This window comes from Salvelinus alpinus, chromosome 7, assembly GCF_045679555.1.
Source record: "Salvelinus alpinus chromosome 7, SLU_Salpinus.1, whole genome shotgun sequence".
In the NCBI taxonomy this organism is placed as follows: Eukaryota; Metazoa; Chordata; class Actinopteri; order Salmoniformes; family Salmonidae; genus Salvelinus; species Salvelinus alpinus.
This window is the reverse complement of record NC_092092.1, coordinates 23353878-23376781: the sequence shown is the minus strand read 5'-3', so window position 1 is coordinate 23376781 and position 22904 is coordinate 23353878. Positions and strand designations below refer to the sequence as shown.

The following is a 22904-nucleotide window of genomic DNA, read 5'->3' as shown; positions in this document are numbered from 1 at the left end:
ATCAGAAGGATAGCTAAATATTTACCAGGAAAAATTATTCAGCAAATAACACAAGCATTAATTGAGAGTCAGGTGAACTACTGTTCTGTGGTCTGTGGAAATGCATCATCAAGTGAAGTTAGGAGGCTGCAGAATGCACAGAACAAAGCAGCAAGGATTGTTTTAAGGTGGAGGTATGGTTCTTCTGTTGCAGTCATGCGCAGTGTTCTTGGTTGGTCATCAATCGACAAGATAATTGAAAAAACATGCTTATTTTATTTCATAATATACATCATTTAAAACGGCCAAGTTCTATTCACAACGGTATTCAGTTGGTAAGAGACAGACATTCCATAAATACTAGGAATAGATTGTCCACCATCTATGCGTTATCCACACAGAAAAGAGAAATAGGCAAAAGAACACTTCGATTTAGAGCAATAAAGAAATTGAATAAATTAACTGAGCAAACTAGAAACCTTTGAATATATACATTTAAACATTATTTTAAAATGATTTAAATATAATACATAGAAATGTTGTGGGACTATAGTAGATGAAGAATCAATATTTTTTAGATTGAGTATTTATTGGGTCATTATGTTAGTATATTATGTATGTTTGTAATAGTGTGTTATATGTGAAAATGTGTTCGTATTATAAATTGTATTTTAATGTTTATAGACTCTTGGAAGATTAGTCCAAATGGGGACTAAAAGAGATCCAAATAAAATCTAAAATAAAATCAAAAGCCAAATTTCTTCAGCCTCCTGACGAAGAGGCACTGTTGCTTCTTCGTCACCACACTGTGTGTGTGGGTGGACCATTTCAGTTTATCAGTGACGTGTACGCAGAGGAACTGGAAGCTTTCCACTGCAATCCTGTCAATGTGGATAGGGGCGTGTTCCCTCAAGTTCACGATAGGCTCCTTTGTTTTGTTGACATTGAGAGGTTATTTTCATTGCACCACATACCCAGGGCCCTCACCTCCTCCCTGTGGTGCTGTCTCGTCATTGTTGGTAATCAGGCCTACTACTGTTGTCGTCTGCAAACTTGTTGATTGAGTTGGAGGTGTGTGGGAACAGGGAGTACAGGAGGGGGCTGAGCACACACACCCTTGTGGAGCCCCAGTGTTGAGGACCAGCGAAGTGGAGGTGTTGTTTCCTATCTTCACCACCTTGGGAGTGGCCTGTCAGGAAGTCCAGGACCCAGTTGCACAGGGCGGGGTTCAGACCGAGGGCCTCAAGCTTAATGATGAGCTTAGAGGGTACTATGGCGTTGAATGCTGAGCTATAGTCAATAAACAGCATTCTTACATAGGTATTCCTCTTGTCCAGATGGGATAGGGCAGTGCGTCAGTGGATCTATTGGGCAGTAAGCAAATTGAAGTGGGTCTAGGGTGTCCGGTAAGGCAGGGGTGATATGATCTTTAACTAGCCTCTCAAAGCACTTCATGATGACAGAAGTGAGTGCTACGGGGCGATAGTCATTTAATTAAGTTACCTTTGCTTTCTTGGGTAGGGGAACAATGGTGGCCATCTTGAAGCATGTGTGGACAGCAGACTGCGATAGGGAGAGATTAAATATGTCCGTAAACACTCCAGCCTATGAACATGGATTTGCGATAACTTTGACCTCAGTTTAAAGAATGGACACACTAAACAATTGTGGAAGTTGCATCATGACATTTTAACATGCAAATTGCATTTATTGATATGTAATGCTCAATAAATGACATTCCATTACAGCAACCTTTTTAAACCGGATTTGAAGCAAACAAACAATGGACTAATATTAGGTCTTTTGCTTTTTGGTTATGATAAAGCAAGTTCTGTCTCAAATCTGTTGAAAAAGATTCATACTTTCATACAACAGAAATGGCAATAATGTATAGACTAATATTTAGACTGTGTCCAATGCCAAATATTATCTCCCTTCCCTCTGCTTTTGATGACCCGCCTTAATGAAAGCACTAGATAAGTAAATACAACGCAGTCTAATAACTTTTACCATCAACTAAGGAGGTGCATTCCATGCTATTCTGTGCGTACCCCACTGTTTCACTTCACTCTTCTTTTTGATGTTCCTCAGGCACTGTGACTAGTTCTGACTTGGGGAACAGGAATGAGGAAGGCACTGCACTGGACGGCACTAAAGATTAATTTAACATTTATCTTTCAAGGAGGGGGGACACACAATTTCAAATAGTTTGACAGTCCAGGGTAGGGGTTTCCCAAACTCGGTCCCCCCCCCCCTCCCTGGGTGCACCAAAACGTGCACCCAGGGGGACCCCAGGACAGAGTTTGTGAAACCCTGGTCTAAAGGAGCACCATAATCACCTTGCTTGCAACACTCTTTCTTGTGACAGTGTTTCCAGTCTATGGTCTGGTGTTCTTTGCTGCAATAGGACCCTGCATGGCATTTAGAGCAGGCTTTCTGACCAGGACAGCCACAGAGCTTGCATAGTTTAACCCCTGAACTGAGGGAGCAGGGGTCAAGCTCAGTCCCATTTGGTCCTTTATCAGATGGAGGATCGTAGGGATAAAAGTTGTTTGTCCTTGCCAACTGGCTCTGAAATACTGGAAAAGAGTAATCACAATGTCAGCTTGAGCTGAAATCATAGCAGAGTAACATCATTAATATCATCACCAATGTTGCACATCATAACTACACTCAAGGCTCTGATGGACACAGGGAGCTCACTATGGATCCCAGCATATTTTTGCTACTACCCAACAGCAGACCACATCCTCTTACCAAGGGATCTGGACCTTTGGTAGTGTGCTTGTCCTGTAACAGGTTTGCAAGTTCAAGCCCCTCTCCAACTGTTACGCAACAGTAGTTACACTGGTGGCAGCAGTGGGATGATCCCAGATGTTTAGTGTGCTCCTTTCATACCCATCACTGATTAATCAAATGCACGTAGGACACTAGGGACATGTCGGCCATGAACACAAACTTAGAGGAATTGATAGGCCTGTTCCGTGTATTCAGCAGCTGAGGTGGGAGCTCTGGCTTGTTTTTTCATACTGTTCCTACCATCGTCAGCTTCCTCTTGAGTTGCTCCTGTCCCAGATTGTGCGAAGTAAAAAAGTTATCACATGTGATGTTGTGGCCACGGAGTCCCTGTGTCACGTCCAGGACAATCCGCATCCCTTGGTTCTTCTCAGGGGCTCCTCCACCTGGCTTCCCCATATACACTTGCAAGTTCACAAGCAGCATCACAGGCAGCCCAGATCTTGATTCCATATTTTGCTGGTTTAGACGGTATGTACTGCCTGAAGGGGCAGCGGCCCCTAAATGGCATAAGCTGCTCTACAACAGTAATGTTGGGCCCAGGGTTGTAAAACAAGGGAAGGCGGTCCACCCACTTGTCCCACAATGACCTGACTGCAGCTAGCTTGTCTCTCTGCCGCAGAGCTGGTCTGGTGTCTCGGTTATCGAAGCGGATATTCCTGGAAATAATGTGGAACAGAAAAGTTGTATGGAAAAGTTCTCTGCCAGTTTCTGCATCCCACGGGGATTCTGTGGATTCCCCATTGGATCTGAAAACACCAGCAAGGAGAAGATCCCCAAAGTATGCATGTAAATTAGTTTGATCCATCTCCTTCCCACCAAATTATTATTTTTACAATATATCAAAAATAATGTATTGTAATAACATTGTGCGGTTCCTGCAAGACATTTTGTAGTTTCACACACTACTAAGAGTGCGAGAAAAGCGGGAGCCAGGCAGGTTCTTGGTGCTATGTTGAAACAGCAGGCCCAGGGAGGAGGAAGACAGAGTGAAGGCACACAGCAAACCTTTTTGTTTAATTTTTACTTATTTTCACCCACACACACGGTAGACCTGAACACCTCATATGTAATTTAAATGTGTAGAGGGGTGCAGTGTGGACTCAATGAAAATGTGTTATTTTACAAGGCCAATTCATTGCATAATTTTATTTTAGTAAACATTGAAAATGGGTCCCACAGACCTGAACACCACACAAGGGTTACCTACTTATTGAACTGCATTGTTGGTTAATTTAATTTAAAAAATTATTTCACCTTTATTTAACCAGGTAGGCTAGTTGAGAACAAGTTCTCATTTACAACTGCGACCTGGCCAAGATAAAGCAAAGCAGTTCGACACATACAACAACATAGAGTTACACATGGAATAAACAAACATACAGTCAATAATAGAGTAGAAAAAAGGTATATATACATTGTGTGCAAATGAGGTAAGATAAGGGAGGTAAGGCAATAAATAGGCCATGGTGGCAAAGTAATTACAATATAGCAATTAAACACTGGAGTGATAGATGTGCAGAAGATGAATGTGCAAGTAGAGATACTGGGGTGCAAAGGAGCAAGATAAATAAATAAATACAGTATGGGGATGAGGTAGTTGGATAGGCTATTTACAGATGAGCTATGTACAGGTGCAGTGATCTGTGAGCTGCTCTGACAGCTGGTGCTAAAGTTAGTGAGGGAGATATGAGTCTCCAGCTTCAGTGATTTTTGCAGTTTGGTCCAGTCATTGGCAGCAGAGAACTGTAAGGAAAGGCGGCCAAAGGAGGAATTGGCATTGGGGGTGACCAGTGAAATATACCTGCTGGAGCGTGTGCTACGGGTGGGTGCTGCTATGGTGACCAGGGAGCTGAGATAAGGCAGGGCTTTACCTAGCAAAGACTTGTAGATGACCTGGAGCCAGTGGGTTTGGCGACGAGTATGAAGCGAGGGCCAGCCAACGAGAGCGTACAGGTCGCAGTGGTGGGTAGTATATGGGGCTTTGGTGACAAAACGGATGGCACTGTGATAGACTGCATCCAATTTGTTGAGTAGAGTGTTGGAGGCTATTTTGTAAATGACATCGCCGAAGTCGAGGATCGGTAGGATGGTCAGTTTTACAAGGGTATGTTTGGCAGCATGAGTGAAGGATGCGTTGTTGCAAAATAGAAAGCCGATTCTAGATTTAATTTTGGATTGGAGATGCTTAATGTGAGTCTGGAAGGAGAGTTTACAGTCTAACCAGACACCTAGGTATTTGTAGTTGTCCACATATTCTAAGTCAGAACCGTCCAGAGTAGTGATGCTAGACGGGCGGGCGGGTGCGGGCAGCAATCGGTTGAAGGGCATGCATTTAGTTTTACTTGTATTTAAGAGCAATTGGAGGCCACGGAAGGAGAGTTGTATGGCATTGAAGCTCGCCTGGAGGGTTGTTAACACAGTGTCAAAAGAAGGGCCAGAAGTATACAGAATAGTGTCGTCTGCGTAGAGGTGGATCAGAGAATCACCAGCAGCAAGAGCGACATCATTGATGTATACAGAGAAGAGAGTCGGTCCAAGAATTGAACCCTGTGGCACCCCCATAGAGACTGCCAGAGGCCCGGACAACAGACCCTCCGATTTGACACACTGAACTCGATCAGAGAAGTAGTTGGTGAACCAGGCGAGGCAATCATTAGAGAAACCAAGGCTGTCGAGTCTGCCGATGAGGATGTGGTGATTGACAGAGTCAAAAGCCTTGGCCAGGTCAATGAATACGGCTGCACAGTATTGTTTCCTATCGATGGCGGTTAAGATATCGTTTATGACCTTGAGCGTGGCTGAGGTGCACCCATGACCAGCTCTGAAACCAGATTGCATAGCGGAGAAGGTATGGTGGGATTCGAAATGGTCGGTAATCTGTTTGTTGACTTGGCTTTCGAAGACCTTAGAAAGGCAGGGTAGGATAGATATAGGTCTGTAGCTGTTAGGGTCAAGAGTGTCCCCCCCTTTGAAGAGGTGGATAACCGCAGCTGCTTTCCAATCTTTGGGAATCTCAGACGACACGAAAGAGAGGTTGAAAAGGCTAGTAATAGGGGTGGCAACAATTTCAGCAGATAGTTTTAGAAAGAAAGGGTCCAGATTATCTAGCCCGGCTGATTTGTAAGGGTCCAGATTTTGCAGCTCTTTCAGAACATCAGCTGACTGTATTTGGGAGAAAGAGAAATGGGGAAGGCTTGGGCGAGTAGCAGAGGGGAGGGCAGTGCTGTTGACCGGGGTAGGGGTAGCCAGGTGGAAAGCATGGCCAGCCGTAGAAAAATGCTTATTGAAATTCTCAATTATAGTGGATTTGTCGGTGGTGACAGTGTTTCCTATCTTCAGTGCAGTTGGAAGCTGGGAGGAGGTGTTCTTATTCTCCATGGACTTTACAGTGTCCCAGAACTTTTTTGAATTTGTGTTGCAGGAAGCAAATTTCTGCTTGAAAAAGCTAGCCTTAGCTTTTCTAACTGCCTGTGTATATTGGTTTCTAGCTTCCCTGAAAAGTTGCATATCACGGGGGCTGTTCGATGCTAATGCAGAACGCCACAGGATGTTTTTCTGTTGTTTAAGGGCAGTCAGGTCAGGAGAGAACCAAGGGCTATATCTGTTCCTGGTTCTAAATTTCTTGAATGGGGCATGCTTATTCAAGATGGTGAGGAAGGCATTTAAAAAAAATATCCAGGCATCCTCTACTGACGGGATGAGATCAATATCCTTCCAGGATACCTCGGCCAGGTCGATTAGAAAGGCCTGCTCGCTGAAGTGTTTCAGGGAGCGTTTGACAGTGATGAGTGGAGGTTGTTTGACCGCTGACCCATTACGGATGCAGGCAATGAGGCAGTGATCGCTGAGATCTTGGTTGAAAACAGCAGAGGTGTATTTGGAGGGCAAGTTGGTTAGGATGATATCTATGAGGGTACCCGTGTTTACGGAATTGGGGTGGTACCTGGTAGGTTCATTGATAATTTGTGTGAGATTGAGGGCATCAAGCTTAGATTGTAGGATGGCTGGGGTGTTAAGCATGTTCAAATTTAGGTCGCCTAGCAGCACGAGCTCTGAAGATAGATGGGGGGCAATCAGTTCACATATGGTGTCCAGAGCACAGCTGGGGGCAGAGGGTGGTCTATAGCAGGCGGCAACGGTGAGAGACTTGTTTTTAGAGAGGTGGATTTTTAAAAGTAGAAGTTCAAATTGTTTGGGAACAGACCTGGATAGTAAAACAGAACTCTGCAGGCAATCTTTGCAGTAGATTGCAACACCGCCCCCTTTGGCCGTTCTATCTTGTCTGAAAATCTTGTAGTTGGGGATGAAAATGTCAGAATTTTTGGTGGTCTTTCTAAGCCAGGATTCAGACACGGCTAAAACATCCTGGTTGGCAGAGTGTGCTAAAGCAGTGAACAAAACAAACTTAGGGAGGAGGCTTCTAATGTTAACATGCATGAAACCAAGGCTATTACGGTTACAGAAGTCATCAAAAGAGAGCACCTGGGGAAAAGGAGTGGAGCTAGGTACTGCAGGGCCTGGATTCACCTCTACATCACCAGAGGAACAGAGGAGGAGTAGGATAAGGGTACGGCTAAAAGCTATGAGAATTGGTCGTCTAGAACAGAGAGTAAAAGGTCGTTTCTGGGGGCGATAAAATAGCTTCAAGGAATAATGTACAGACAAAGGTATGGTAGGATGTGAATACAGTGGAGGTAAACCTAGGTATTGAGTGATGATGAGAGAGATATTGTCTCTAGAAACATCATTGAAACCAGGTGATGTCATCGCATATGTGGGTGGTGGAACTGAAAGGTTGGATATGGTATAGTGAGCAGGGCTAGAGGCTCTACAGTGAAATAAGCCAATAAACACTAACCAGAACAGCAATGGACAAGGCATATTTACATTAAGGAGAGGCATGCTTAATCGAGTGATCAATAAGGGTCCAGTGAGTAGAGGTTGGTTGGGGTCACGGCGATCCAGACAGCTGGCCGGGTAGATGGCTATCGGTAGCAAGATAGCATAGGATGGAGGTCTATTTTTAGACACCTCGTGCGTTTCCGTCGGTAGATTAGTGGGGTTCCGTGTGGTAGAGGGGATCAATCCAATTGGCAAAATAGATATAGTGACCCAAGAAAAAAATTGTCCGATATACTTATTCAGATAGCAGCCGATAAGACAGCTAACGATTAGCGGGCCCCAGATGAGCGTTCAGGTAACGTCGCGACGGAGGTGCCAGTTGGATAACTCCCTCGGGCAGATAACGTCGGCAGTCCGTCGTGAAGGCCCGGTGGGGCTCCGTATCTGCAGCAAAAAAAATAAAAAAATATATACAAAAACGGGTCCGGATAGGTGACTGTAGCCCAGGAATGGCTGATGGAACTCCTCAGCTGGCTAGCTCCGGAATTATTTAAGTTTGCTCCGGGATCGACGTAAGCCAATAGTCACACGGTTTGCAGCTAGCTAGCTGCGAAATCAAGGTGCAAATGTCCAGAGCCTGCGGCTGAAATCCGGGGAAACTGAGAGAAAAAAAGGCCCGGTATGCTCCGGTCCGAGTCGCGTTGCACAAAAGTGCCGGTAGATTATCGAGCTAAAGGAATAGCTGATGACCACAAAACGTGGGCAGCTGAAACACCAACGCTAGCCAGCAAACCGGCTAACTTCTGGGCAGCTTCAGATTAGCTTCTGGCTAGCTTTTGGCTAGCTTCTGGTTAGCTTTCTGGCTAGCTTCTGATTAGCCCCTGGCTAGCTTCCACTGTGGATTTTCAGATTTGAGGTAAATAATAGGTTTTTTTGTAATTGGTGAGGCGGGTTGCAGGAAAGCTTTTGCAGGAAAGCTTTTGTAGTTCAGTTCTTGGATAATAAAATATATAAAAGATATGCGAAGAAAGGTGTAAATATATATATATATAGGACACGACAATACGAGGACAAAAATGACGTCTGAACTGCTAAGCCATCTTGGAACGAAAAGAATGCCGGAAGTCATGCGTAAACAAGGCATCCGCAGTCTGTAGGGCCGTAGGGAGACCTGGCAGAGGGAGGAGACGATAGGACTTAGAGAAACGATCCACAACGACCAGGATCGCGGTGTTACCCTGTGAGAGTGGAAGATTGGTCAGAAAATCCACCGACAGGTGCGACCAAGGCCATTGTGGAACGGGTAAGGGGTGTAGCTTACCTCTGGGCAGGTGCCTAGGAGCCTTACACTGGGCGCACACCGAACAGGAGGAAACATAAACCCTCACGTCCTTAGCCAAGGTCGGCCACCAGTACCTCCCGCTCAAACAGCGCACTGTCCGACCGATCCCAGGATGACCAGAGGAGGGTGACGTGTGGGCCCAATAGATCAACCAGTCACGAACAGCAGGAGGGACGTACAGACGCCCAGCGGGACACTGGGCGGGAGCGGGCTCTGCACGTAACGCCTGCTCAATGTCCGTATCCATGGGCCGAGACAATGCGTCTGCCTTCACGTTCTGGGAGCCTGGTCTGTAGGAAAGGGTAAACACAAAATTTTATCCCTGATGTCCTTATACAGCTCTCTGGTCTTGGCCATTGTGGAGAGGTTGGAGTCTGTTTGATTGAGTGTGTGGACAGGTGTTTTTTATACAGGTAACGAGTTCAAACAGGTGCAGTTAATACAGGTAATGAGTGGAGAACAGGAGGGCTTCTTAAAGAAAAACTAACAGGTCTGTGAGAGCCGGAATTCTTACTGGTTGGTAGGTGATCAAATACTTATGTCATGCAATAAAATGCAAATTAATTACTTAAAAATCATACAATGTGATTTTCTGGATTTTTGTTTTAGATTCCGTCTCTCATAGTTGAAGTGTACCCATGATAGAAATTACAGACCTCTACATGCTTTGTAAGTAGGAAAACCTGCAAAATCGGCAGTGTATCAAATACTTGTTCTCCCCACTGTAGATACTTTTGTACCTGTTTCCTCCAGCATCTTCACAAGGTTCTTTGCTGTTGTTCTGGGATTGATTTGCACTTTTCGCACCAAAGTACGTTCATCTCTAGGAGACAGAAATCGTCTCCTTCCTGAGCGGTATGACGGCTGTGTGATCCCATGGTGTTTATACTTGCGTACTATTGTTTGTACAGATGAACGTGGTACCTTCATGTGTTTGGAAATTGCTCCCAAGGATGAACCAGATTTGCGGAGGTCTAAAAACTTTTTCTGAGGTCTTGGCTGATTTCTTTTGATTTTCCCATGATGTCAAGCAAAGAGACACTGAGTTTGAAGGTAGTCCTTGAAATGCATCCACAGATACACCTCCAATTGACTCAAATTATGTCAATTAGCCTATCAGAATCTTCTAAAGCCATGACATCATTTTCTGGAATTTTCAAAGCTGTTTAAAGGCACAGTCAACTTAGTGTATGTAAACTTCTGACCCACTGGAATTGTGATACAGTGAATTAAGTGAAATAATATGTCTGTAAACAATTGTTGGAAAAATTACTTGTGTCATGCACAAAGTAGATGTCCTAACCAACTTGCCAAAACTATAGTTTGTTAACAAGAAATTTGTGGAGTGGTTGAAAAACAAGTTTTAATGACTCCATCCTAAGTGTATGTAAACTTCCGACTTCATTTGTACATATTCTTATTCATTCCTTTACATTTGTGTGTGTGTATAAGGTAGTTGTTGTGAAATTGTTAGATTACTTGTTAAATATTTCTGCATGTTCGGAACGAGAAGCACAAGCATTTCGCTACACGTGCATTAACATCTGCTAACCATGTGTATGTGACCAATAAAATTTTATTTGACTTGACTGCCCTTGACCAGCACAAAAACACCCTGTGGCGTACTGCACAAGCATCGAATTGTCCCCTCGATATTTAACTTTCATTGAAGTCAGGAACCAATACACACAGTCAGTTAGGAAAGCAAAAGGCTAGTTTTTTCAAACAGAAATGTTCATCCTGCAGCACTAATTCCAAAATGTTTTGGAACACTGTAAAGTCCATGGAGAATAAGAGTACCTCCTCCCAGCTGCCCACTGCACTGAGACTAGGAAACACTGTCACTACTGATAAATACACACTAATCGAGAATTTCAATAAGCATTTCTCTACGGCTGGCCATGCTTTCCACCTGGCCACCCCAACAGCTCTGCAAGCCCCGCAGCAACTGGCCCAAGCCCCCCGTCCCCCCCCGTCCCCGCTTCTCCCTCACCCAAATCCAGACAGCTGATGTTCTGAAAGAGCTACAATATCTGGATCCCAAAAATCTGCTGGGCTAGACAATCTGGAACCTCTCTTCCTAATATTTTCCGCCGCCATTGTTGCAACCCTAGTCTGTTCAACCTCTCTTTCGCATCGTCTGAGATTCCTAAAGATTGGAAAGTGGCCGTGGTCATCCCCCTCTTCAACGGGGGAAGACACTCTAGACCCAAACTGTTACAGACCTATATCCATCCTGCCCTGCCTTTCTAAAGTCTTCGAAAGCCAAGTGAACAAACAGATCACCGACCATTTCGAATCCCACCGTACCTTCTCTGCTATGCAATCTGGTTTCCGAGCTGGTCACGGGTGCACCTCAGCCACGCTCAAGGTCCTAAACGATATCATAACCGCCATCGATAAAAGACTTTACTGTGCAGCCGTCTTCATCGACCTGGCCAAGGCTTTCGACTCTGTGAATCGTCAGACTCAACAGCCTTGGTTTCTCAAATGACTGTCTCGCCTGGTTCACTAACTACTTCTCAGATAGAGTTCAGTGTGTCAAATCGGAGGGCCTGTTGTCCAGACCTCTGGCAGTCTCTATGGGGGTGCCACAGGGTTCAATTCTCGGGCCGACTCTTTTCTCTGTATTTATCAATGATGTCGCTCTTGCTGTGGGTGATTCTTTGATCCACCTCTACGCAGACGACACCATTCTGTATACATCTGACCCTCCTTTGGACACTGTGTTAACAAACCTCCAAACGAGCTTCAACGCAATACAACGCTCCTTCTGTGGCCTCCAACTGCTCTTAAATGCTAGTAAAACTAAGTGCATGCTCTTCAATCGATCGCTGCCTGCACCCGCCCACCCGACCAGCATCACTACTCTGGACGGTTCTGACTTAGAATATGTAGACAACTATAAATACCTAGGTGTCTGGCTAGACTGTAAACTCTCCTTCCAGACTCACATTAAGCACCTCCAATCCAAAGTTAAATCGAGAATCAGCTTCCTATTTCGCAAAAAAGCCTCCTTCACTCATGCTGCCAAACATACCCTTGTAAAACTGACTATCCTACCGATCCTTGACTTCGGCGATGTCATTTACAAAATAGCCTCTAATACCCTCCTCAACAAATTGGATGTGGTATATCACAGTGCCATCCATTTTGTCACCAAAGCCCCATATACTACCCACCACTGCGATCCGTATGCTCTCATTGGCTGGTCCTCGCTACATATTCGTCGCCAAACCCACTGGCTCCAGGTCATCTGTAAGTCTTTGCTAGGTAAAGCTCCACCTTATCTCTGCTCACTGGTCACCATAGCAGCACCCACCCATAGCACGCGCTCCAACAGGTATATTTCACTGGTCATCCCCAAAGCCAACACCTCCTGTGGCCGTCTTTCCTTCCAGTTCTCTGCTGCCAATGACTGGAACGAATTGCAAAAGTCACTGAAGTTGGAGACTCATATCTCCCTCACTAGCTTTAAGCACCAGCTGTCAGAGCAGCTTACTGATCACTACACCTGTAAACAGCCCATCTGTAAATAGCCCACCCAACTACCTCATCCCCATATTGTTATTTTTTTGTTGTTGCTCTTTTGCACCCCAGTATCTCTACTTTCACATCATCATCTGCACATCTATCACTCCAGTGTTAATGCTAAATTGTAATTATTTCGCCACTATGGCCTATTTATTGCCTTACCTCCCTAATCTTACTACATTTGCACACACTGTATATAGATTTTTCTATTGTGTTTTTGACTGTACATTTGTTTATCCCATGTGTAACTCTGTGTTGTTGTTTTTGTCGCACTGCTTTGCTTTATCTTGGCCAGGTCTCAGTTGTAAATGAGAACTTGTTCTCAACTGGCCTACCTGGTTAAATAGGTGAAATAAAAATAATAGTTGGAGCTTAAGTAAATTAATCTAAAGATTTTAATATTCTACAGACCCTATTGCTCTAGCACTTCAATCTACATGGTGTTACTTCTTGGATGACTTTGGTCTAAATACCCAGTAGCCCTTTCTACTCAACCCATTCCATTGGTCCTATTGCAATACACTGGTATGCCTATAAATTACATTTTGGCTTATAGAGAAAAAATATCTAAAATAATACAAAGTGTTGCTGGCCGTTGTATACATTCTACATACCCTACTGAGTATTCCCTACAGTACTTTTACTGCAGTACCCAGAATAGTTTTTGCTTTATAAGCCAATATTTATTCCATGTACTGAGATTCGCATTGTGGGCAATGGAGTGGGTGGAGTAAAAGGCCATCAACACTCCGTATTATTCAGAGCCCCATGAAATGACACCATATATTCTACAGACCCTACTGAGTTTTCCTTAAAATACTTTTACTGTGGTGAACAGAATAGTTTTTGCTCAATAAGACAATATGTAATTTATATGCCTACAGTGTATTGCATTTGGAACAATGGAATGGGTGGAGTAGAAAGGGCTACTGGGTATTTACACGACAGTCATCCAAGAAATAACATCATATATAGACTTTAGTGCTAGATTAATAGGATCTGTCGAATATGATGTTCTTTACATTCATTTATTTAAGCTTTAACTATTCTCAATATTCTCCACCTTATATTATTTATCTTATATAAAGCACTAATTGTCTTTAGTTTAGAATTTTCCCCGGTGTAGTTACAAAATTATAACATTTTAACATTATGCGCTATGCAAAGCTGCAAAAATTATTGATTTATTAACAACACATAGCGTTTTAACGCATACTTTTATTTGGAAGGCAAAATCTGCAAACCGGAAGTCTTAATTTTGCTGACAGAACACTAATGCTGCTGACATGACGCTACATCTTTGTCTCTAACGTCGTCAATCAATATATAATATTTCCTGTCAAAGTCCACCAGGTAGCAGATTTGAGCTACTGTGTCGCGCAGCCGTATCATCGGAGAGAAGTGGTAGGTTGTAGCCACATGTTTTTGTTGTAACTCCTTGGTGAGATCAAACAGGCTGAGGGATACAAATGTAACAATTGTTTCCAACACATGTAACAATTTCGCCTGTTAAAACTTAACCATGAATAGAAGAGTATTATAAACCATTTAACAGACGAAGTCTTACAAATTATGTATTTGCTGTATGTTTCCAGCGTATTTATTTATTTTAGTTTGGGGTGGGAGCAAGCTTGCTTATTGCTATTGGTCAATGGTGCACATTTTTTTCTAACTCAGTGGTGTTTCCTGATGTCATGCTGCTCACGAGTAGGAGGCTGTGCTTTTTTTGAGGAGGTTGAGTGCGAAATACAACTCTGGAAAAGATTCAGGAAAGGAACTTCAAATCATACGGGTTGGAAACATTTTATCTAATAGGATTTATTGCTTGGGGAATTCATTTATGCACAGTGGGGGATTGACATCAAGTTGTCTGCTTCGTCTTTATAGAAAGGCTACACTTTTTCCAGCCATGGAAACACTACAGAAGATAAGGGACAGTTCTTGTGAAATTCCAGTTGATGTCAGATTTAGGAAACGAATAGTTTGGCAAAATTTGGATTAACTGGTCGCTGGACGGTTCCATTGGCGATACCACAAGGCGATGCCTCCCCAGGGCGATGGAGAATATAAACCTGTAGCAGTGTCGGCGGCGGTCCCACCGGTTCCCCCTCGGAGGGTTCGGAACAGAGAGTCGTTTTCGGGCTCCAAGTGTCGGTCCGGTGGCGTAGAGCGCAAAGTGAAGTGTGTGCTTGTCGGTGACGGGGCAGTTGGGAAAACGAGCTTGATTGTCAGCTACACCACAAATGGATATCCAACTGAATATGTCCCAACTGCTTTTGATAATTTTGCAGGTAACTTGACAAATATGTGCCTTTTTTTATTAATCGGCTATTAGGACTTATTATTGGTATTTTTGGGCTATGCAAGTTCTTGTTTTTATCGTGCGGTTTTAACGGCCCATTTATGTGAATTCATGAGTAGCCTACACTGAGTGTACAAAACATTAGGAACACCTTCCCAATATTGAGTTGCAACGACTTTTGCCCTCAGAACAGCGTTCCACAGGGATGCTGGCCCATGTTGACTCCAATGCTTCCCACAGTTGTGTCAAGTTGGCTGGATGTCTTTCTGGTGGTAGACTATTCTTATACACACAAAGACAGTTGAGCGTGAAAAACCCAGCAGCAACTTGCAGTTCTTGACACACTCAAACCGGTGTGCCTGGCACATACTACCATACCCAGTTCAAAGGCACTTAAATATTTTGTCTTTCTCATTCAGCCTTTGAATGGCAATACATACACAATGTTTCAAGGCTTAAAAATCCTTATTTAACCTGTTTCCTCCTCTTCATCTACACTGATTGAAGTGGATTTAACAGGTGAAATCAATAAGGGATCATAGCTTTCACCCGGATTCACCTGGTCAGTATTTCTTGAAGGAGGTGTTCCTAATATTTTGTACACTCAGTGTATATTTTGAACTGAGACTGACAAAACATTTCTATTCAGCTTTAGTAAAAATGTTGCCAATTGTCTTCTGCCATACATTGGCGGCAACAGGAAGACTATGGTAATTATTATACTCAATAGTTTGTCCATTACAACACTATTCAGTCCGTAACAGTATATAATGGCATTTTGGTTGCTAATTTCTTTGTTATATTGGCTGATTAAATGTATAATTGTTTTTTTTTCAGCGGTCGTGGCAGTTGATGGCAAGCCAGTAAAACTGCAGCTTTGTGACACAGCTGGCCAGGTTTGTAATTAAAATACACATATACGACAGTTTGATATTATCTCAACTATCCTGGAAGTCTGAAGGATTGGCTAAAAACAAACAAGTTGGCCTTTTTGCTGTTCCTAGAATTTCTCAAACTTGTTCTAACCCCTATGCATTACCAGACTAGTAGATGTACAGAATGAGGTCAAATGTAGTCTACTAATGTAGGGGAGGGAAGTGATCTGTCTAAATTGCTGTGCTCCAGCAGTGTTTTTGTCCAGTCGTGATTCTGCACCAAAAATGAGGTTACTCAGATAAACTGCTGTCTCCCCCACATGGGAGGGGGTAACCGGCTTGGGGGGATTACAGATAGGAAACCTTATAATTGTAATGAATTGAATCTGAGCCTGGAAAGGAAACGTAAGCTTCGGCACAGCTGGGGCTGGTCAGAGGAAACGCGAGATGGGTCTGTTTCTGAGGAGCAGAGCAGGCTGGAGAGAGTCAACAGTGGAAAACAGCCCTGGAAAGCAGACCAAGAGAGATCTAGAGCGGTTCTGTCTAGACACAGGCTGTGCTCTGTGAGTTCATCGGGTTCTGCTTCGTCTCTTTGGAAAGCGAGCAGAGAGGCTCTGAGAGGATAGGCTTTTCATTAGACATCAAGACAATGCAAGCAATATCGTTTGCAAGGTGTTTGGAGCTTTATACAAGACAATGCAAACAATATAGTAGTTATAACTTAGTTAGGCCTATTACATAGTTAAACTTAGCATACATTGACAAATAATGAAGATGACATTTGCGCTTGCATGCCATGAATAATTAGCTTTCATGTGACAGCCCAAAATAATAATTGCGAAAGCACATGCTTCAGATGCACCAGTGCCCCCCCCCCCCCCCCCCCCCCCCATGCAAATGTGAGAAAGTGGTTGAGCCAATTAATGAAGATAATATATATTAGCTGTCGATTAGCTGTCGATGTCATCCAGCTCCCCTCTTCATAACAGAGTCCATGTATTTAGCATACTAAACATGCAGAAGATTTCCTGAATACCAACTACAGTGTCCCTCACTGTTTATGTTGTTGACCTCATTGGGTTCCTGAGGATGGAAATACAGTTTTAAAATCTCTTCCAGGAAGCAATGGGTACACATAAGCTGGGTGTATCAGAGGAACAGATGAAAGAGTGAGAGAGCGGGGAACGCATGCTTTGACAATAAACAGCTAAATATAATCTCAGTGGAATGCCATGGTTATCTTTCCTCCAGTTGAAATCACAGTAGAACTAGATGTTTTGGAGATATGCAAATGTAATCTGAATGTTGCGTAATATGTTTGCCAGATAAAAGGACTAAACACACATTAGCGAAGATAAGCACCCATATTGGCGTCAGTGCAATGGCCCATGGGTTAGATGCTTACCGCTGTAAATCCCCTGCAATGCTGTGCTGCCACTAATACATGATAGAAATGATGTCACTGCTCCACTCCATCTCTTTAGCTGGTGAAAATTACATATCTTTATACTTAGAGTTTGGCAGCGGGGTAGTGGTTGGCTGTGCCAACTGCAAATCATAAATGTTTTGCTCCTGTACCCTCTCAACAGCCTCATCACACTTTGTCTCTTTCACATGATTTAGCTGCATGATCGTCATCACAAATTCCTTTTGGGAGTCAAAAGTGTGGACTATGGTGCATGTCATTATTTTAATCTATAATAGACATGTTATAGCAATTTAACAATGCTCCCTCTCTTCTCCAATTTAGCTTTTGGCAGTTTTTTTGATTTAACATTCAAGATATGCTGGTCGGAAAAACAGTGCCTTCAACAATACATTACGCAATGGCATGTCAGTCACCAACATTGGAGGAGATTAAAATCAACTATAGGCTATGCTGAAAGTGCTGTCCCCAGTCAGAAGCACTATGGCATGTAAACAGAACACTTTCACTCTAACAGAAACTGATAGAAGTGTCATGTGTTGTCAGGCTGTGGACACGGATTGTGTTTTCCTGCCTGCCAGAGAGACTACGTCATGAGGCAGAGGCGCCACTAGTTACAGCCATGCACATGGTGACATCTTAGCCAATAAGAGCAGGATTTTCCTTCTCTTAGTTATGGCTATGCCCTTTCCATTCCTGCACTCATACCTTTTCACAAGGAGGAATATTGTGTTGAGCATGGCCCTTCTTGGTTCTACTAGTTATCAGGTCGTGTCATGAACTCTCCTCTCCTCTTCCCGCAGGATGAGTTTGACAAACTGCGTCCGCTCTGCTACACCAACGCAGACATCTTCCTGCTGTGCTTCAGTGTTGTCAGCCCCTCTTCTTTCCAGAATGTCACAGAGAAATGGGTGCCGGAGATTCGCCGGCACTGCCCCCAGGCGCCGGTGGTTCTGGTGGGCACCCAGTCGGACCTGCGGGAGGACGTCAAGGTTCTGATCGAGCTGGCAAAGTACAAAGAAAGGCCAGTGGAGCCCCAGGAGGCCCAGCAGTGTGCCGAGGACATGAGGGCCGTGTCATACATGGAGTGCTCCTCACTCACCCAGAAGAATCTCAAAGAGGTGTTTGACGCAGCCATCGTGGCCAGCATCCAGCACTCCGACAGTCAGCAGCAGCATCGACTGAAAAAACGGACTCCAGAGAAGATGAAGAAGATTTCTAGGTCATGCTGGAAGAAGTACTGTTGTGTGGCCTAGCCTCTGTCTACACGTGCGACAGTAGGGACGCATGGGTGCCAATTTTGGTTCCATGTCAGCATGTTAAAAGACTTCAGGGCAGTAAGGAAAACAGCGACTGGAATATGGGCGAAGGTCTGGTCTGGAGTATCTGAGATATGTGAAGGTTAGGCCTCACTGACCTTGTGCTATTTTTGCTTTACCAACGTGAACTGCAATGGAGACAGATCTGACTTCCCTCAAAGTGCAGTTTGATAAGACTACTTATTGACTTTCCCCTGTGTTATATCCATGATCCTGAAGGACACACAGCTTCCGATAGACAACTGTGAAAGATCAAACCCTCTTGATAACTAGGAGGGTCTATGTTGTTGTTTTATTGACCTGGTTTACTCTGACCTTTCCCATGGTAAGTGTATGTAAACTCAGATTAATTTGGCGTATGACATTGAGTCAACTTCCCGACGTGGGATTTACCGTCCCTTTGATTTAGTAGTTCCTATGTTAAAAGAAAAATGCAGTGCTGTAATCAGATAATTCGAGGAGAGTACTGTGTAACTTTCATTGTTTTCATTCTGGTTCTTGTTTAGCTTGTCGTCTAATGTACAAACCACTCAAATACTGTTTTTCAGAATTTCGAACTGGTATTTACATTAGGACATGGGTTCTGTCCAAGCTCACATGAGGATCAGTCTCTAGCTATGTGCTGGAATTGGACCTGTTGAGCTTTGGTTTACTTGAACAAAACACCACCCGGGGAGTCGTAAACAAATACCGCCATGGTAACATTTAAAGGGCTCCTTATGGGCTTCAAATGCATTTGTAACATGTCCACTGTTTGATTTATGTGTCGGAAGGTATGTTTAGGTCTACTGTGAGGAGGGGACAAATTACGTTTTTTAATGTCTATTCTAGGAGTTTAAAAGTGGAGGAGCAATATTTTATTTTAAATTACATACAGAATGTCAACCTAATACGACTAGTTTGTCTATCAATTGTTTACTGTCCACGTTGTACACAATATAAGTGAGTCAACATTTCTTTGTTAAATTCTTGGAAGTCTTTTTAACTTTTACCAAGAGTCACACAAATGATGTACTAATACTCTTTTGGGTTGTTTATTAGTTTTGAAGTGCAATGTTAAGCATTATATTATAGCAATGAATGATGATCTTCTCCAAAAATGAAATCAACTTTTTCAACATAACATTTCAATGCAATATATCTTTACTGTGAACCATGAGTTATATATATATATTCACTGCAATCTTTTATTTACTGTATGAATGTCCAACTGAGAACTGTACCGCAACCAGACCTGTGGACTATAGTGCATAATTAATTGTATATGAAGAGGCAGTTTGGATATTTAGATTACACTGAATAAAGAACAGGTCTAATGGACAACACATTTAATGTGTACCCCTGTTGTTATCAGTAGACTTTGCCCATCCCTCTATTCTGTACAGTTTCCATTACTCTGGGGTTTTACAATGTCTGTTGTAGTATCATGTTTGATTTAAATCATGATAGCAAAAATATGATATCTGATTGAATGGGCCTGATGGCCTATGTAATGCTAATTTTGTTTGGTTACGTGTGCATTGGAATCATGATAGAAGTGAAGGGTTAAATAGGAAAATAGGTCATGGATCAAACTATTAGACACTCCTGGTTACCAGATTCCCGGGAAGTTCAGACAATTTGGAGAGAATAGGGTGATGTTAGCAAAATAATACAAACCTGGGTATTTAGATTTCCTTAGATAAAACACCACAGGCAGAAACATCCCCAGATGACTAGGCCAAAATAATACAGAGATAATAGAGGGCTGACTGCAGCTGAGTCAATGTTAACTGATCTTAACTACCATACTCTGCTAGCTGTTATTAATGACTATGAGCCAATCAAGTCATTTAGTATCTTTCTGCAACCAATACCCTGGAAAGAGCGTGTTTACTATCCGGAGCAAGCTTAACAGCACCATCATCTTGGAACTGGTTGAAAAAGGTTGTCAATACCTATATTCCATATCACTGGGATGTGTATGGGATGTCTGTCTCTGTAAATACCGTGTTCTGATTTAGGTAGGCCCATAGATATGACATTATTTGAATTTCAAAATGTTAACCGTCATTTCTTTCAGTGATATTGTGTTTCAAGCCTCGTAATAGCTCTTCCAGTAGAATGCCAAACTAAACCTTGGGGTAAACGATAGTTACCTGCATGATCATGTTAACCTCCTTAGATGACCTGGATGTGTCACCTGTGGATGTGTGATGGACCTCTGAAAGTGAATTATGATGGAAGACAGAGAGAATGGAGAAGTTAATGTTTCACTGGATCACTTAGTAGACCATGTTGCAGTTAAATGCAGTTAAAAGTCAGTTAAATGTTTATCATCACATACACCATGAATATACATAAATAATAATGTACAGCAATTTATCTACTCGTTATGAAATACTAGTTATTTCTTGAAAAGGAAAATACAGGGAAATGGGTGAAATTGAAATGTGACATAAATGCTTTAAATAGGATGGGTCTTTGGATGTGATGTGGGTATGCGGTAAGTGTTAGTGGACAGTGGTGCACATACCTTTTTTTTCTAGGTCATTTTGAAGGTTGGCTTCTTCATCGCGTCATAGAATTTTCAAACTTCTTCCAATGACCAGTTTCTCAGTATTGTGTGGATTATTTTCTCAACACAAATGCATTTAACAATGATGCATTTCTTCAAATGAGTATCTTTGTTACAGTACACATCACATGGTGTACTATATATATACTCTTGAGTTTCCAAGCTATGACTTCCAGCAAACATGGAGGTTCCATGATCTATGTTCAGGGCTCTGTGGGGGATGGGGTTGTGATGAAATAACAGCTCGCATTCAGTGTAATGTCAGAACAAAGATCTGTTTGTCTGTAGTTTGATACCTTTGGAAAATAAAGAATATTTGGTATACAATCTGGGTTTTGTGTTTGTTACAAAACCCTAACAAATCCATTCCAATGTATCTGAAACTCTTTTCCTTTGTGATATTTGTAATTACATATTTATAACAAATTAATGCTTGATTGACTGAACAACTATGGCTCAATACTGGATAGTGTAATTATGTCAACGGTATTAACAGAACCCGAATACAGTCAATATTGTAAAAATGTACTTGAACAGGGAGAGTTTATGCAGTTGAAATTGAAATATGAAATTAAATGTTGATATAGAAAGCCCCTTATGCTTTCACTTGCAGTCACAGCTATGAGCCATTAGGCCAATCATCTGAAGTCTTTACCAGTCATTCAAACTTTCTGTTAGGCTGACAGCCTGCTCTATTCTCTCAGCCAGAAGCTGGCCCTGCTTAATGACTGACATTTTCAGGCCACTTTTCTGTGATTGTTTCATATTGCAGTGATGTGTGTGTTGGTGGTGCAATATGTAGAGCTCTTGCTCAACCATACAGTCCCACATGACAACTGAGACCAGAATAAATGTGAGAGATGTCTAGATGGTACAGATCAGGGCCGGCCCGCTCATTAGGCAGGATTAGGCGGCTGCCAATGGTGGCAGATTGACGAGGGCGGCATTTTCTAAGCTAAACTGACCAAGACGCACCTCCAACAAAACATAAAAACTCACATAATTCTGCCCCAAAACAATGACAATTTCTCTCAACCAGTGGCATATGGGCTTTTTAGGTGAGCGCTGATGCCGCCCTGTGATAAGAAGTGCCCACTTTGTGAAAGGCGGGGACGCAAAATATTTATCAAATCAGATTGTATTTGTCATATGCGTTGAATACAACAGGTGTGGACCTTACAGTGAGATGCTTACTTGCAAGCCATTAACTTCTTTGGGACTGGGGGGCAGTATTGAGTAGCTTGGATAAAAAGGTGCCCAGAGTAAACTGCCTGCTACTCAGGCCCAGAAGCTAAGATATGCACAGTATTAGTAGATTTGGATAGACAACACTCTGACGTTTCTACAAATGTTTGAATGATGTCTGTGAGTATAACAGAACTCATATGGCAGGCAAAAACCTGAGAAAAAAACCAACCAGGAAGTGGGAAATCTGAGGTTTGTAGTTTTTCAAGTCATTGCCTATCGAATATATAGTGTCTATGGGGTCATATTGCACTTCCCAAGGCTTCCATTAGACGTCAACAGTCTTTAGAACCTTGTTTGATGCTTCTACTGTGAAGGAGGGGGGAATGAGATCTGTTGGAGTCAGGGGTCTGGCAGAGTGCCATGAGCTGAGTCTCGCGCGCTCCCGTGAGAGTTAGCTGCGTTCCATTGCATTTCTACAGACAAAGGAATTCTCCGGTTGAAACATTATTGAAGATTTATGATAAAAACATCCTAAAGATTGATTCTATACTTTGTTTGACATGTTTCTACGAACTGTAATATGACTTTTCGTCTGAACTTTCGCCTGGACTTGCCCGCGCCTCCTGAGTTTGGATTTGTGTACTAAACGCGCAAACAAAAAAGAGGTATTTGGACATAAATGATGGACTTTATCGAACAAAACAAACATTTATTGTGGAACTGGGATTCCTGGGAGTGCAT

At 42.8% G+C, this 22904-nt stretch overlaps 1 protein-coding gene across 1 annotated transcript; it reads left to right on the top strand.

Moving 5' to 3' along the window:
• Positions 1-13758: 13758 nt before the first annotated feature.
• On the top strand, positions 13759-21302 carry LOC139580622 (rho-related GTP-binding protein RhoU-like). The gene is made up of 4 exons (XM_071409489.1): positions 13759-13900; positions 14174-14787; positions 15636-15694; positions 17903-21302. The coding sequence occupies exons 2-4, from the start codon at positions 14538-14540 to the stop codon at positions 18353-18355; spliced, it is 762 nt and encodes a 253-aa protein (XP_071265590.1). The 5' UTR covers positions 13759-13900; positions 14174-14537; the 3' UTR covers positions 18356-21302.
• Positions 21303-22904: the final 1602 nt, after the last annotated feature.